Source organism: Euleptes europaea, chromosome 17 (assembly GCF_029931775.1).
Source record: "Euleptes europaea isolate rEulEur1 chromosome 17, rEulEur1.hap1, whole genome shotgun sequence".
Taxonomy (NCBI): Eukaryota; Metazoa; Chordata; class Lepidosauria; order Squamata; family Sphaerodactylidae; genus Euleptes; species Euleptes europaea.
Window position 1 is genome coordinate 13,396,030 of NC_079328.1, and position 17,920 is coordinate 13,413,949.

General features: G+C 41.9%; 1 protein-coding gene across 1 annotated transcript in view; it reads left to right on the forward strand.

Annotated features, from left to right (window-relative positions):
- The first annotated feature begins 13,520 nt into the window (after positions 1-13,520).
- LOC130488791 (protocadherin gamma-A12-like) overlaps positions 13,521-17,920 on the forward strand; it is a 358,724-nt gene continuing 354,324 nt past the window's right edge. The window contains exon 1 of the mRNA XM_056862442.1: positions 13,521-15,935. Coding sequence (XP_056718420.1) covers positions 13,521-15,935 — 2,415 coding nt within the window. The remainder of the gene's footprint in view (positions 15,936-17,920) is intronic.

Sequence of the window (17,920 nt, forward strand, 5' to 3'; positions counted from 1 at the left end):
CTGCCTGCATTCCTAAGCCATTACTTAATTAATAATTACTTTGGAAAGCAGTACACTGGAAACAGACTTTTTCAGAAAACCGCTCAGGATTTTTAGGCGAGAGAAATAAAAGCATCCACAATTTTAGCAGTTTTGTGAGTGTAGCATATGACTGTAAAAAATACTGTTTGCCAGAACAACCATTAGACCAAGAGGTGCAGTCGGACATCAGTTTTAAACTCATGCTGCAAATGGGGTTCCCACAGAAGTGGACAGTGTTCTTTTGTAAGTCCTTCTGCTGCATGTGATTGACAAGATTCCTCTGCTTATAAAGTTCAAACAAACCCAAAGGATTATTTTTTTTACTCATTGCTGTTTCAAAAATGTGCATGGAAGATGGTAGGAATGACAAAATGATATTTCTAATTGTTCAGAATGTGGAAAGAGCTTCAAAATCATTTAATGTAACTTCTTGAGGCAATTCAGTTCAAAAAGGTGTGTAGATTTTGAAAGTAAACAGCAATCTAAGACTAGAAAAACACACCACATGTGGAATGGGTCTCTCTACACATTGGCTGCTGTTCCAGACGAGAATGATGATACTCCAGAAATTAAAGTTGTATCCTTCCAAAGACCTGGGACGTCATGGCTGTTTTCATTCTCAGAAAGTGAGATATGAGGATAAAACAAAAGGGCATGTATCTTAAGGGGAAGACATTCTTCTTGCTTTGAAATCAAGATTCCTATAAGAAGATCTTTGAATGAGAGAAAGCACCAAGATATAAGATCACTGCCACTGCTAGCCTGATCATCATGAAAATATTTGATATTAATGACAATTTCCTGGAGATCAAACATCTGTATGTGAAAGAATACAGTAGCCAAGCTGTTTTCATAGGACAGGTCAGTGCTGTTGACTCTGGAGAGAATGGCAGAGCGAGATATTCATTAGTTTCCATGGATGAAAGCCATCTTTGGGAGTTGTTTTATGTCACCACATATTCCAAAACTGTCAGTATATATGTTCTTTGCTTCCTGGATTACAAGACAGAATTCCCAATAAAGAGGAGGTCTTCTGAGGGTGGCTGTCATCTGCAAACAGGAAATTATTGGGTCATCTGTCACAGATGAAACTGACTATACCACTTCTCATTCTTTGCACCTTGGCACCTCCTTGTAGAACCACATGATGGGTCTCCGGGAGAGCAGAACCAGAACTCCTGGCCATCAGAGAAGTGGCTATGGATGGAAGTTTTGATCAGAATACACACAGGCAAGCAATGGCAAACCACCTGTGAATGTCTCTTGACTTGAAAACCCTATGCGGTCGCCATAAGTCGGCTGCAACTTGACGTCACTTTCCACCACCACGTCCACTATGTGAATGTAGATTTTGGACAAGCAAATTGAACTAGCTGCTGAAAGACGGTGCACTCGTAATGTACTTAATACAAAAGTAAAGTCGGAAACAAATAGTTAAATTCACAATTACCAAAAATATGCAGTGGAAAATATACCTCAACTATGATAATGTTCCTACTTAGAACATTTTCCACATAATTCAGCAGATGGCTTTGGAAGTGGAAATCTGTCCCAGAGTTTTCATTATGATGTTGGCATAACTAATGGGGATTCAGAGTGATATAGTAAAGAGTGTTGAACTAGGATTTTGAAGACCCAGGTTCAAATCCTCATTCATGAAACTCGACACACTGTGGGTACCCTTGAACCAGGAACACTCTCTCAAACTAACCTGCCTCACAGGGTTGTTGTGGGGATAAGCTGGAGTAGGAAGAACCATTTATGCTATCTTGAGATCCTTACAGGAAATGTGGGATGAAAATGAGATAGAATGAGTCTGCACCTGGGTATTTAAATTTCTGCTGCCAGACTGAGTAGACCAAAGGTGTGATTTAATATAAGGAAGTGTCATGTGTTCAAGAGAGGGTCAGGATTCAAAATGATCTTAACAGCTGGCACATGGGGCCCAGGATCAACAGAATGAATTTCAGCTGGAACATGGGGCCAAGATGAACGGAATGAATTTCAGTAGGGATAAAGGTAAGTGTTGCCCGTAGGAATAAAAACAACCAACAACAACCCAGCAAAGTCTTGACTATAGGATGGGGAAAACTTGGCTTGGCAGAAGCACCTATAAAAAGGATCTAGATGTTTTATTTGACCACAAGCTGAACATGATCCAGCAGTGTGATGTGGCAGCTATCAAAGCTAATGCAAACTTGGGCTGATTTAACGGAAGCAGCAGCCTCCAGAACACAGAAAATAAGAGTTCCACAATTATTCTGCGCTGGTCAGGCCTCATCTGGACTACTGTGTCCAGTTCTGGCCTCCATGTTTGAAGAAGGATATTGATAAACTAGAGTGCATCCAGGAGTGTGACCAGGATGGTGACGGGTCTGGAAACCAAGCCCTGTGAGGAAATAATGAAAGCAACAGGCATGTTTAGCTTGGAGAAGAGAAGCAGAGACATAATCACTGTCTGAAGGGCTGTCATGCAGAAGGTAGAGATAATTAGAATTACCTATTATAGAGTACAAAAGTAAGAGGGGAAGATAAAAAATAACATCAACTTGAGATGTAACCTGTTGAGAGGATATAGGTTTAGTGGTCAGATCAACCAAATCTCGAGAAGGGGCCAAGTCAATAGCCATTTGGCCTATCCTTCTCTAAGAGTGATCAACAGAGAGGAGACTACCACATAATTTGCTACTATTACTACTACCTCTTCTTCAGCTCAGTTATCTGGTCTTGCATATTCTTCTCACTATCTTTATTTTATGGAGTCGGCATTAGAATGGGTCTTACTATGCCAATAAAGGTATTTGAATTTGAATTTTAGAATGGGTCTTGGCATCAACTTGGTTACTAACCTTTACGAGATACCCCACACCAAACGAAAGGGTAATAGCTGTATTGTGAAACATGTGAGTAACCTGCACATTTTGCTTTAATAACAGATATTTATATCCCTATATAATTGAAGAAAGTTCATCTGAAGCAAAAGTAGGACTTATTTGATCTTAAGGTTGGAAGTATATTTACATCAGTAAACCCTCTTAATTTAATACATTGACCTATCTGGCATTTCAGATGGGCTTTTAACTTGGGATTTGGATCTGCATCACACAGTATATCTTTTGGGTAATGTAAATGCTGAAAAGCAAAGGAATCTCTGAGAAGTCACATGCCTCCCCCATCATTATCAGACTGAAGATATATTATAGATCACTCCTCATTACAAAGCAAATATCTTAAACTGGATTCGGAAAATATCTTGAAGTAGATTTATCCACCTTTTCTTGCAACAGAAATACATACATCTGCTTTTGGAGATGTGAGATAGTGAGAAGAGTTGCCTGTATTTCCACCAATTTAGAATTAATCCCACTAATAGTTATTTTAGTTTCTAATATAGGCAGTACTAACTTTGTGGCTAGTTCACTAAACACTGCATACCCCCAAAGTTATGATCAAATGAGGCTGTTTCTTGAGGGCCCTGGAATTTTTCCAATAAAGGACTTTAGTTGGCATCAGTAGATAAAGATTTCCGTGAAAGAAATAAAACCAGCACCTAATTTAATCTGAAATGGAATGTTCACTAAGAGGTAAATAATAATTGGAAGTAGCAAGACATCAGCCAAGGAAAAGTGTCCCTTTGGAAAGGTGTGATGGGCTCAAAACTTTTCCAAGTGGTGGTAAAATGAAAAGGTACCTACAAAGGTTTATGTAAAGATTACAATTTTGCAAGGTAAATGTTTAATGTGCACTCGATTGATGCTCACAGATAAGCCAAAACTACCTTCATGGGTAGGCAAAAGGTTGCCAGGCAAGTTTTTCTAACTAACCTAGGTGTGAAAAGTGGCTTTCCATATGGCTGATGTGAGATGGGCAACAGAACTCCAGGCTCAACTGTAAGTCTCAGTAATTGTTTCCCATCAGATACGAAGGAAGAAATCTGCCCATTTTTTGAAAGACTTAAGATTTCTTTTTTAATTTTGTGGAGAAAAGAACTTGGTGTTGACAGAGGAAGACTTGGTTTGCACTGGGAAAAGTTTCAGGAAGATGAAACATTTGAACGAAGATGCCCAAGAATGGCTAGGAAAGAGAGAGGCTTCAACCTGGCCTGAAATAGAAACCTGGTGCTTTAAGATTATTCTTAATCATCCTCTTAATACTTTAATGATACTGCTCATACAGTCAATTCAGCTCTGAACAGTGCCACACTAAGACTAAGACTAAACAGACTAAAACCACACACACACACACAAACAATCAAGAACTAATAATTTTAATCTTAATCAATTTGGGGAAAACTTGGCAACTGCCAATGTAATATTAAAATCCACCCCTGCTGAAAGAAACTTCAAATTATCCAATTCACACCTCGTTCCTTTCTGTAAGCAATGACTGCAAAGACCAGTAAAGTTAATTTTTTCCTTTTCTGAAATTAATGTTATGGTGGTCATTGCGCACCCACATAACTTGGCGCACACTTGCCAAAATATGAGAGCCAGCGTGCTCCTACTCATGAAGCCTGCTGGGTGACCTTGGGCTAGTCACAGTTCTCTCGGAACTCTCTCAGCCCCACCTACCTCACAAGATGTCTGTTGTAGGGAGAGGAAGGGAAGGTGATTGTTAGCCAGTTTGAGACTCCTTAAGGTAGAGAAAATTGGGGTATAAATCCAACTCTTCTATGAGGAGAAGATTGGGAGATGCTTGCCTAACACCACCAGTTACATTAACAAATGAGATTCTTAGCACTTCTCTGTCTTCCATGGAGGTTTGGCATAGGCAGATAGCTGTTAATGTGAAGAAATACCTTAAAAAATAGGGAGCTTAGAGTATAGACTACCCAGAAAAAGAATATTTAATTCATAGTCTGTTGATGGAAGCAAAAAATATGTGTGTCTGTGTTAGAAGTGGAATGTAGCTACTCATTACAGTCTTGTAGTTGCAGAACTGGGTCAAATTAGTAGATTCTGCATTCCCCAGAGTAGAAGAAGAAGCCTTTGGAGGCCATTTGGCTACACAAAATGCATTCTGTTAACCAGCAGAGAAGAGCCGAGATGAAAAACAACAACAAAACAAACCCAAGTCTTATAATTCCACTTTCACTGATTTTTTCCCCCCTGATGGTACTCACCGTTACTGAGTACCAGCAACTTTTGGGTGGCTCTTCTAAGTCCTGAGGGGGGAATTGGTAGAAATCAGTGCAAACATGTGTATATGAGTACTGGCACCCCCCATTTTTAAAAAGAAAACACTGCTGTATCACTAATTGGTGCAGAAGATGGTTCTTAAAAGACGGCAATAAGCAGCCTTTTTAAAAACGTCTCCATTGCACTAGCCAAAACAGCAGACAATTTGAAACAGCAAATACATCTTGAAAATCCATATAGCAGACAGACCTTGGAAATAAAAACAGCAAGTCCTAAGAGTTGTTTCAGACTAGGGCATGCATGCTTTGCCTAAATAGTCCTCCCAAGGCACCGGAGGTCACCAAGAGATGGGGCCACTTTAAGGTTGCCAGCCTCCAGGTGGGGCCTGGAGATCTCTTGGAATTTCGACTATTCTCCAGATGTCAGATCTCAGTTCCCCTGGAGAAAATGGCTACTTTGGAGGGTGGACTCTGTCAATAGACCCTACAGAGGTCCCTCCCTTCCCCAAACCCCATCCCTAAAATTTCCAGGAATTTCCCATCTTGGAGGTGGCAACCCTAAGCCACATAGAAATAGCTTCCCTGTCCTTGGGAGCTCCAGGAGGGCAGATCCTGTCATCCATAGCATTCAGAGGAGGAGGAGGGAGCAAGAGTTTTGGGAAGGGAGAGGTAATCTTCAGCCACTCCACTCTTACCTTAGAAGGTACCGGTATTTTGTTTATTTTATTTAAAATATTTCTGAGCTGCCTTTTCACCCAAATCAGGGTCCCCAAGGCAGTCTGAACATAGATTTTAGACTGTAACAATCAGACTTCAGTTTTGGTATTCATTCAGCTTAACAGTTCATAGAAAATCCTGCATTTCTCATTGAGCTGGCCAACCTATGCATGAGTTCAGACTGTAGGTAGAGAGTAACACAATTAGATACTCCTCCATATACAAATCCCTGCAAATGAAAACTAGCATGTCAGGGAAAGGGCTAGTTCACAAAGTACAGGGAGCTTTTGGATCAAGGAATCCGCTTCCTTATATCCTCAAGTTCCAGCAGTTTGATGCAAAATTAGGCAACCACTGTGTGTGTGCTAAAAAGTACAAAAGTTGATTCAGGTAGCAAGGCTAGCCACCAAGCAACAAAACACTCGGAATCTCACAGGGGAATGATCCAAAATTAACAACTTCTGATATGCCCTCACCTTCAAGAAATACACCTTGAGGAGTTAAAAGTCAGCAACTGGCTTATCTTCCATTTAATCCTGAGCTGAATGAACACATAAAATAGGGGGTGGCTTACCAGGCGGGAACAGTTCAGAGCTTTGTAGGAAAAGGCAAAGAGAGCATAGAAAAGTTTCCCAGCAAATCAGGAGCCAATGAGAGTGGTGCTCTGAACCTGCCAATTGGAACTAGGAACTAGGAAAGCATTAATATAATTCCTTTCCTTTTATTTCAGGCTCATCTGACCAGAGGTCTTGAGCACAACGTGCATGAGATAAAATACATTTAACATTATAAATTACTAAAATGTACAACAGAAGTGACTTTAAATTCTTAAAATGCTTGAAAGACATTAAAATTAAAATCCCAATAACCAAAAATTGAGTTACTTTACAAGCATGACAGTAACTACAACAATAATAATATCGCTAGTTAACAATAGTTTAACCTTGTTGTGCCTTTAAAGAAACTACTGTTACCAGATATTTCGCGACACATTTGGTTATTTCTGGGTCAACATCACACAACAGAAATGGGACCACCCAAGAGTCAGCATGAAGATGATGTCTTGATAAAATGGGTGCAATCCAGGTGGCCCTGGGTATAGCCCATAGATCACAGAATAACAGCATTAATATAATTAAGATCTGAGGGGGAGGAAGCCTAATCAGCCAGGCTTTGAGGCTTGAGAGTGAGAGGTGGGAAATCGTGAGCAAGAAGGGAGTGTGAATTAAAGATAAGAACAGAAGAAAGGCCATGCTGGATCAGACCAAGGCCCATCAAGTCCAGCAGTCTGTTCACACAGTGGCCAACCAGATACAGACCATTTATAGATGGCAGTGTTGTAGTCTGCAGCTGCTGAAGCCACAGATGCATTGACAGATGCTGGCTTTCATCCAGCATTATGGTCAGCCTAACCTCAGTCAATGCATTTGTGGCTCAGATTCATAAACAGGAAAAACAAAGAATAATAAGGAAAGTATCTCTGAGCATATGCAGAGTTGTTTCCCCTCCTCATTGGGCTATGGTTCTTTGTAATTTAGAGATACATCCTTATAATAAGGAATATTGAAGATGGGAGTTTGCATGGAATCCCTGCTGGCTAGAAGGGAGGAGCTACTACAGTCAATAAGAGTTGGAGATCCTTAAAGGAAGCCAGGGGAATGCTGTGTTTGTCAAGGAACAATTACATTTACTTTTCCTTTGGAGTGTCCCTCACTTATTGCACACTGGACAGCTGCAGGCTCTTAACCCTCCAAACACTTAGAATTAAGATGCGGGGTTTAGAAAGTATCTCCCACACAGGCGAAAACCTCCAGCTCCCTTCTCTTTAGAAGTTAAACAGTGATTCCATCAGCAAACCACGTTCTGCTCCCCAATAAAATTCACCTGTGCACTTGACTTCTCAAAAATGGGTTATGTTTCCTCATTTTCCTCTTGTTTATATGTAAACTCTCCATGCCTATTCTGCTCCCTCCTCATTTATTTTGTACAAAGACCTCACCAGGGGTGTTTTTAGTAGCAGACACCCCTGTGAAAATGCAGACTGCCTTTGCCTTATCACTAAATATCTACTCCTTCCTTCCACCCCATGCTTTTGGAATTCAGGAGGCAATTGCCTCTGGCCATAAGTTTAAGCAGGGTTGTCAAGCAGAGTGAGCCTGCTATCTCCAGACTTCCTCTCCCTCCCTCCCTCCTTTCCCTCCTGCCTGCACCAAATTGGGTTGTCAACCTCCAGGTAGTAGCTGGAGACCTGCTATTACAACTTCTCTCCAGGCGATAGAAATCAATTCCCCTGGAGAAAATGGCCGCTTTGGCAATTGGACTCTATGGCATTATTGAAGTCCCTTTCCAAACCCCGCCCTCCTCAGGCGCCACCCCAAAAATCTCCAGGTATTTCCCAACCCGGAGCTGGCAACCCTAGCTCCAATATTTATTCCAACTTGCTTTTGGAAGCAGGATGTAGCTTTATTTCATTGAAGGCTTGGACTGCTGCAATTAAAATTTAGATTATTTTTGTTAGATCATGATTCTTTTAAGATTTACTACAGTGGTCACTGCAGGATTCCTACGTGTCATCTTGGAGCATCTTAGCAGATACAAAGTTAAGAAGCATTGTTAAAAAGCATTGGAATAGCTTTACCTGGATTTTTTTTAAAAAAATTAATAATTCGGGACCTTTTTTGGTGTTTTTTATTTGTTCACGTGCTTTGGCACATAGGCACTTGACTTTCTGAACAGGAGCAGGAATATATATTTTAAAGGCCGACCATTTATTTCAGCCTGTGCTTTCATGAGTCGGAGCTCACTTTAGAAGTGTACGTCTATTTTTTTAGCTATGGGTAGATTTTTAGTGGGTAGAGAGCAAGAATTCGCCAATAGCTAAAGCATCTCACTTAAATTTAACTCCAAAGCTCTTGAGGGGAGAAGTTCAGAGAGAAGAAGAGTTGGTTTTTATACCCCACTTTTCTCTACCTTTGAGGAGTCTCAAAGCGGCTTACAATCTCCTTTCCCTCCCCTCCCCACAAAAGACATTTTGTGAGGCAGGTGGGGCTGAGAGAGTTCAGAGAGAACCGTGACTAGCCCAAGGTCACCCATTAGGCTTCATGAGAAGGAGCGGGAAAACAAACCCAGTTCACCTGATTAGAGTCCGCCGCTCTTAACCACCTCGTCACGCTTGGAAAATCAACAAATGTGGTAAAATTACTTTTTAATCCAATGTCATTATTTCAGTGAGAACTGGAATAGTCTGAGGACCAAAATTTATAATTTTTATTTGGCTGTGGTGTGTGTCTTCAAAGCAGAAAAACACGTACAGAGACTTCACTGAGATATTCATTTTTGAGGCCTCTTCTGGGATTGAGCTATTATTTTGCCTGTAAATGTAAAAGAAAAGAAAGGGGGGGATCTCAACTGTTGCTTAAAAGTGAGGGTTTTTTTATATAATTATTTTATTTTTCTTATAATAATAAGGGCACAGAAAGAAAATTAGGGAAAAGGAGGGGGAAATAGTAATAATACTTGATATCTGTGTCCTAGTGACAAGTGAGGAAAGCTTTGTAAGGTTTCCCGTGTTGGTGCCCATAGTGATTGGCTGTGTGGTATGGTACCAGGGTTGCCAACCTCCAGGTGAGGGCTGGATTTCTCCCGGAACGATAACTGATCTCCAGGCTACAGAGATCCGTGGCTGCTTTGGAGGGTGGACTCTATGGCATTATGCCACACTGAGGTACCCAGCCTCTCCAAACTCTGCCCTCCCCAGGCTGGGCCCTTACATCTCCAGGACGTTCCTGTCAGAGTTGGCCATCCTACCCTAGGCACGCAAGAAAGGGAGGCTAGGCGAAGAAGCTGAGTCAAACTAAGAGGGGAGAGCCTTGAATGAAAGGATGAGGGGTTGGATCCCAATGGAAGATCTCTGTGTGTGCAACAGCCCTTCTGCAAGTGGAAGTGCTGAAGTTACTCCCTGCTTGTACAAGTGGTTGTGTGTGGGAAAGGTATTTCTTCTGATGCAATCCCCAATCGAAATTAAATGAAATCACACAGAACACCAGTTGTATGTTCCATCACTCCACACATAGGTATTTCATTAAAAGTCATATTAATGCTGTCTCTGTGTTGCTGCAGCCATTTTGCTGCTGCCTGCAGAAATAGAACTATGCAAATTATATCTTCCTTTCCCTTCATGCACCACTGGATCAAACTTCAGGTCCCCCTCCCCAAATAAATGTTCTTTGAATGTATTGGTTTTGTCCCATATAACATATCTGGACTTTGGATCTGTGCCTCTCATTCTTAGTCAAAGAAACAGATATCGGTTCCCAGAGAGGAAAGCAAATCAAACTATACCGCACAGTTCCGCAAACAAAGAGAAATAAGAAGAAAACTTTATGAGGGGGAATGAGGCCTTGTCAACAGTAAACAGCGATGTTATACAACTATTGGCATTTTTTAAATGCAATGCACCTGAATCACTGGAATGAGGGTCATAAGAACTTCATACCTGAAGCTTGTGCCAGCTATGACAGAATTTCAGAACAAAAAGGGAACAATTCAGTCAAAGCATCCCTACGTTATTTTGATTTTAACAGCAAAGACATAATAATATGCTTAACACATCCATTTGTTAGCCCTGACTTTTGTCCCCTTTCCCCCCAAATTGGTTCTGAATGGAGAATTAAATGCTTACATACAGTCACAATGTGCATATGCACATAAGAAGATAAGAAAAGCCCTGCTGGATCAGACCAAGGCCCATCAAGTCCAGCAGTCTGTTCACACAGAGGCCAACCAGGGGCCTCTAGGAAGCTCACAAACAAGACAGCTGGAGCAGCATCCTGCCTGCGTTCCACAGCACCTCAGAAACTGGAGACAATAGGTATGCATCCTGACTAGTATTCATTTTGACTAGTAGCCACGAATACCCCTCTCCTCTATGAACATGTCCACTCCCCTCTTAAAGCCTTCCAAGTTGGCAGCCATCACCACATCCTGGGGCAGGGACTTCCACAATTTAACTATGGATTCCTTTTATCTGTTTTGAATCTCTCACCCTCCAGCTTCAGCAGATGATCCCACATTCTAATATTACGAGAGGGAGAAAAGGTTCTCCTTGCCCACTCTCCATACCATGCATAATTTTATAGACCTCTATCATGTCTCCCCATAACTACCTTCTTTCCAAGCTAAACAGCCCTAAGCGTTTTAACCGCTCCTCATCGGGCAGTTGCTTTAGTCCCCTGATCATTTTGGCTGCTCTTTTCTGTACCGTCTCAAGCTCTGCAATATCCCTTTTTAGGTGTGGTGACCAGAACTGTACACAGTATGTGGTCTCACCATAGATTTGTACAGGGGCAGTATGTTGGCAGCAGTTTTATTCTCTATTCCTTATCTAATTACTGCCAGCATGGACTTTGCCTTTTTTCACAGCAGCCACACACTGGTTTGACATCTTCATCGAGCTATTCACTACCACGCCAAGATCCCTTTCTTGGTCTGTTGCTGCCAGCACAGATCCCATCAGTGTATATGTGAAGTTGGGATTTTTGCCCCAATATGCATCACTTTACACTTGCTCACATTGAATCTCATTTGCCATTTTAATGCCCATTCCTCCAGTTTAAAGAGATCTTTTTGGAACTCTTCACAGTCCAATTTTGTTTTAACCACCCTAAATAATTTGGTGTCATCTGCAAACTTGGCTACTTCGCTATTCATCCCCAACTCCAGGTCATTGATGACAGGTTGAAAAGCACTGGTCTCCACACAGATCCCTGAGGGTGTCAGGAGCAGACCATGAAGACAGTTCATGGTTGTGCTCCCAGGTGTTGTTTTGCAGTTCTCTCCAAGGCCAGTCCGTGCCCCATGTTTATACTTCTTAGAGTCCTTCATAGGTTCCTTTAGTGTGGGAATTGCCAAGTACTCCTTCCTGCCTCTGGGAGGGGGGTTGCCTGGGTTACTGGTTATCTCCTTTTGCTTTTCCATAAATGCCATGTGCCTTGCCTTAGCCCCTTACTAGTGTCATTCTGAATATGGCTTCTGTAACCTGTCGAGTCTAATCAATAAAACTGCTTTCGTGGACTTGCCGTCTGCTGGAATCTGTTTATGGGTTTGCCGCAGGGCTAGAGCTTACAGAGGGACCCCACTGCTCACATCCCTCCATTGTGAGAACTGACTATTGATTCCTACTCTCTGCTTCCTATTTTTCAGCCAGCTCTCAATCCATAAGAGGACTTGTCCTCTTATCCCATGACTATGAAGTTTGCTTAGCAGTCTTTGGTGGGGGACTGTCAGAAGCCTTTTGGAAATCCAAATACACAGTGTCCACAGGCTCACTCTGTCCCACATGCTTATTGACACTTTCAAAAAACTAAAAGGTTAGTGAAACAGGACGTACCTTGACAGAAGCCATGTTGGGTTGCACTCATGTTGGGAAATCACAGCTTCTCAGCATACATACTTGCAACAATATATTGGGGACCCTATTTGGATGGATAGGCAGCCTTTTGGCTTTACTCTGCTCTGGTTAGGCCTCACCTATAGTACTGTGTTCAGTTTTGGGCACCACAATTTAAGAAAGATGTAGACAAGCTGGAACGTGTCCAGAGGAGGGCAACAAAGATGGTGAGGGGTCTGGAGACCAAGTCCTATGAGGAAAGGTTGAACGAGCTGGGTATGTTTAGCCTGAAAAGGAGAAGACAGAGAGGGGATATGATAACCGTGTTCAAGTATTTGAGGGGCTGTCATATAGAGGATGGTGCTGAGTTGTTTTCTGTTGCCCAAGAAGGCCGGACCAGAACCAACAGGTTGAAATTAAATCAAAAGAGTTTCTGTCTAGACATTAGGAAGAATTTTCTAGCAGTTAGAGCGGTTCCTCAGAGGAACAGGCTTCCCCAGGAGGTGGTAAGCTCTCCTTCCATGGAGGTTTTTAAGATTTTAGATGGCCATCTGTCAGCAATGCTGATTCTGTGACCTTAGGTAGATGATGAGAGGGAGGGCATCTTGGCCATCTTCTGGTCACTAGGGGTGGTGGGGGGAGGTAGTTGTGAATTTCCTGCATTGTGCAGGGGGTTGGACTTGATGACCTTGGCGGTCCCTTCCAACTCTATGATTCTATGACTGGTTTAATTTTTAAAATAATTAATAAACTAGTGCTTTGTAGCTTTTATTTAAAAGTTAAAGGGTTGCCCCAAAACAATGATTTTTTTTAATATGGTTGGGATTAGAAAAAAAATATCCTTGTACATTCTATTAAACATTTATTGTCAAACATTTTAATAAAATATTATTTTGTTCTTCCATAATGTGATCTTAACATTTCATAGTAAGTTAGAACACATAACAAGATAGTATTTATCAGAGTTTCAGTATAAAGATAGATATTTTATAAATGAATATCTTCGCTTGAAGTACATGTTTTAATGAAAAACACTGGAGGAAAAGTGCAATTCTTGGTTGAAACTCTGAGTGTCGCTGTTTGCTCATAAGAAAGAGAACTATGAATTCTAGTCAGCTCTGCTCTTCTCTCATTCAAGAGAGAACAAACACAGCTCAGACTCACATTCACTGTGTCTGGATCTGCAAACAGAACAATTTGGCAAATTTTTACAGAAAAAGACACCCCATACTGCAGTCTAACAGCAACTATCTGGAAATGGCTGGAAGGAGACTGTGCCATCCAAAGAGAATTCTACTTTGCTTAATCCTGGTCACTGTCTGGGAAGCATCTTATGGGCAGATTCACTATCTGATTCCTGAAGAAATGGAGAAAGGCTCTTTTGTTGGAGATATTGCAAAGGATCTCGCACTGAATATAAAGGAGCTGTCAAGCAGCGAAGTCCAGATAATTTCCAGAGGTATGAATCAATATTTTGACCTTGATTTACGAAATGGCCATTTGTTTGTCAATGAAGTAATTGATAGGGAACAGATTTGCCACCAGATGGAGAAATGTCTGTTAAATTTTGAGATTCTTGTCAAGAGCAAGATGAAGTTTTTCACCGCTGAAGTTGAAATAGCCGATATTAATGACAATTCACCCAGTTTCCCTGTAGAAGAACTGGAGTTTAAAATTGCTGAAAGCACAGGCCCCGGCTCAAGGTTTCTTTTACCAGAAGCTCAGGATCCAGATCTAGGGTCTAATTCTCTCCAGAGCTACTATCTCAGTAGTAACAAGCACTTCTCTTTGGATGTACAAACTGGAGTTGATGGAGTCAAATATGCAGAGCTGGTCCTTGAAACGTTATTAGATCGAGAAGAACAGAAATTGCATCAGCTGATCCTCACTGCGGCTGACAAAGGAGATCCCATCAGGTCAGGTACTGTTCAAATCCATGTTTCTGTTACAGATGTAAACGACAATGCTCCTGTTTTTAGTAAGTCTCTGTACGAAGTGAGTGTTGTGGAAAATATCCTAAAAGGGTCCCGCATTTTAACTTTGAATGCCACTGATGTTGACGAGGGAATAAATTCAAAGATAAAGTATTTATTTAGAAAAATTTCAGACAAAGCTTCCAAAATATTCCACTTGGATTCTTCTACTGGACAAATATCAGTCATTGGGAATTTGGACTTTGAAGATTCTAAATTACATGAAATGGAAGTACAAGCCCAAGACGGGGCTGGATTGTCTACTCGTGCCAAAGTGGTAATAAGAATCTTGGATGCAAACGATAATGCTCCAGAGATCACAATTACCGCACTTTTCAGCAAGGTTCTAGAAGGTTCTCCTCCCGGAAGCGCCGTAGCCCTGATAAATATAAATGACAGAGATGATGGGAGAAATGGAGAGGTCACATGCTCCATACCAGCAACCCTTCCATTTCTGTTGAGGAAATCCTTTGATAATTATTATAGTCTGGAGACAGATCGAGGCCTGGACAGGGAGAAAGTTTCAGAATACAATATCACAATCACAGTAACGGACCAAGGGACCCCATCTCTCTCAACAACAGCATACTTCCCATTAGAAATTTTGGATGAAAATGACAACCCACCCATCTTTACGACTACAAATTTCATTTTTCAGATTGCAGAGAATAACCAAAGAGGTGCTTTGATTTTGATTTTAAAGGCAAATGACCCAGATTTTGGAGAAAATGGCAGAATAATGTATTCCATCATTGAAACAAACATTGGAGATGTCCTGCTTTCATCTTATCTTTCTATTAACTCTGAGTCCGGGGCTGTCTATGCCTTGAGCTCTTTTGATTATGAAGATTTCAGAGAAATTAACTTCCAGGTCAGGGCACAAGATGGAGGATCCCCACCACTCAGCTCCAATGTCTCAGTGACTCTCTTAATTTTAGATCAGAATGACAATGCTCCCCAAATCTTGTATCCCTTCCTTCCCAGTGTGGGATCCACTGGAGTAGAGCTGGCCTCCCGCTCTTCTGAACCTGGATACCTGGTCACTAAGGTGGTGGCGGTGGATGCAGACTCTGGTCAGAACGCCTGGCTCTCCTATCAGTTACTCAAGGCCACAGAGCCAGGGCTCTTCACCATAGGACTCCACACTGGAGAGATCCGGACAGCCCGTTTCTTTCTTGATAAGGATTCTCTCAAGCAAAACCTGGTTGTTTTAGTGAAGGACAATGGGCAGCCATCTCTCTCTGCCTCAGTTATAGTCACTGTGGTGCTGGCTGACAGCATCCCTGATGTACTGACTGACTTGAGCAGCATCTCAGTTCCTGTAGACCCCCAGTCGGACCTCACCTTCTACCTGGTGGTTGCTGTGGCTTTTGTCTCCTGCTTGTTTTTCGCCTTCCTGCTTGTGTTGCTGGCCATCAGGTTGCACAGGTGGAGAACTTCTCAACTGTGTGACTCTCAAAGTATGAATTTCAGCGGAGTTCCAGTTTCACAGTTTGTGGGCATCGATGGAGTAAGAGCTTTCCTTCATTCTTATTGCAGTAACGGTTCACTGACCACCTGCTCCCGGAAGAGCCAAATTCTTTTCCCCATTGGAAGTTGTACAAGTACTCTTGAACCCCCGCAAGCGTCTGACAAATCAGGTCCTTTATTAACTCTGGAAGATTCGAGCAGTGCTAAAGAACCACAGAACTCTGAACAGGTGAGTTTCACACTCTATGGTTAAGTCTGAAGACATTTATGCAAAGAACATAAAGTTGAATTTGTTAAGGGTTGTAGAGTAAATTCGTCCTTGAGGTTTGAGCTGTGAAAGGGCTTAAATTGGTTCTGAATAATGGATTTTTGGTAGGATTTGCAAGTTTATTTTGTCTCAGCCATGCATCTACAGTATCATGTCACCAGACAGCCCCACTCTACACTCACTCCATAGAGAAAATGTATGCTTTCTCTGTTTTCTCAATACCATATTTTTGCTCATTTGTACCTACACAAGGCATGGGGACTGTGCATAAGGTTAAAGTAGATGTAAAGGTTTTTTTTTTTTTTTTTTTTTTTGATGTTGTGAGGTTCTTTTACATTATTTCCAGAACAGATATCAGTTGGGTTATTGCTGGTCTGGATTTAGGGTTGCCAACCTGCAGGTGGTGGCTAGAGATCTTTAATTGTGAGACTGATGTTTTGGGTAAAGTGATTAAATGGGTGGTGGCAGAAAGATATCTGGATGAATCATCTGTCCTTGACCCCTCTCAGCTGGGTTTCTGGCCTGCCTATGGTACCCAGATGGTGTTGGATCCTCTGGTGGATGATTGATTACAAATGGATAGCCTCTTAGTTGATTATTTTAGATCTGTTAGTGACATCTGATACTTCAGACCATCAAATATTACTGAATTGTCTTGAAAAGGAGGTGAAAGTCAGTGGGGTTGCTATCAAATAGATTGGGTGGATTTTTAGTCTAATGTACACATGTTTGGTATCCTCCATGGTTCTGTTCTTTCACCAGTGCTCTTTAACATTTGTATTAAATGGCTGGATGAGATCCTCAGCTGTGAGTTTCAAAGTGTGAATTTCAGCATTCCAGTTTCGCAGTTTGTGGGCATCGACGGAGTAAGAGCTTTTCTTCATTCTCATTGCCATAACGGTTCACTGACCACCTGCTCTTGGAAGAGCCTAATTCTTTCTCCCTTTGGTATCCTCCATGGTTCTGTTCTTTCATCAGTTTTCTTTAACACCTGTATTAAATGGCTGTGTGATAGTTAGTGCATTGGCTACCCAGTATGATTCTGGGTTCAACTCAAGGTGCTGGGGCTTACCTTTAAAGCTCTCAATAGCCTGAGTCTTGCATATCTAAAGGACTACTTCTCCATTTATGAACCCACATGCCAGTTTTTCATGATCCAGTACCTCCTCTTAGTGGTGCATTTGCTGAGAGAGGCATGATTTTCCACAGCCCATACCAAATCACTAGGACAGCAAAAAGAGAACATACAACAGAACATTTATAGAAGGCGTTCCTGTTGTCACTCCCATAACTCTCTAGAGAAAAGCACCATTGTGGGAAACAGCAGGGAGGGTTGAATTCCACCAAGGAGGAAGCTGAGACTAAAGCAAAAATCTCATTTACACAAGTTGGTCAGTAGCAAAATAAATGCAGGAGGCAGGACTAGAACCATCATGCACTGGAACATTAAGTAGACAACCACCTAGGCACACAAGAAAGAGAGCCATCATGTGACATTTGGAATCCTCCATTGGTCCTGTCATTACCAGACATTTATACCAGGGCAAGTAAGATTGCAGAGACAGGCCTGGTGCTGTGGAAGAACACAGACTCAGCATGCATAGGGTCAGTGGTTCAAGCCCTGCATGGGACTAACTTTAAAAAAGCACAGGCATAGCTGTGGTTGTTCATCTTCAGACTCAAATACTGGGGATGTCCACCTCAAGCTGATTGGCTGCCCCCGAGTCCAATCATTTTCCTTAGGTCCTTCCTATGTGGCCATCCTTCTGCTGGTTGTATGAGCTTCATGACTACCATCTCCTACAATTTATCCCAAATGCCCTTGTTCTCCCTCTCTCCTCCCTGTCATGTGGTTAGTAACACCTCAGCAGTGAACAGGGAGGAGCCTTCCCCTTACCAGAGCACATCTGTACAGGCATTAGAAGATTTGCTTAGGACACCCCCCC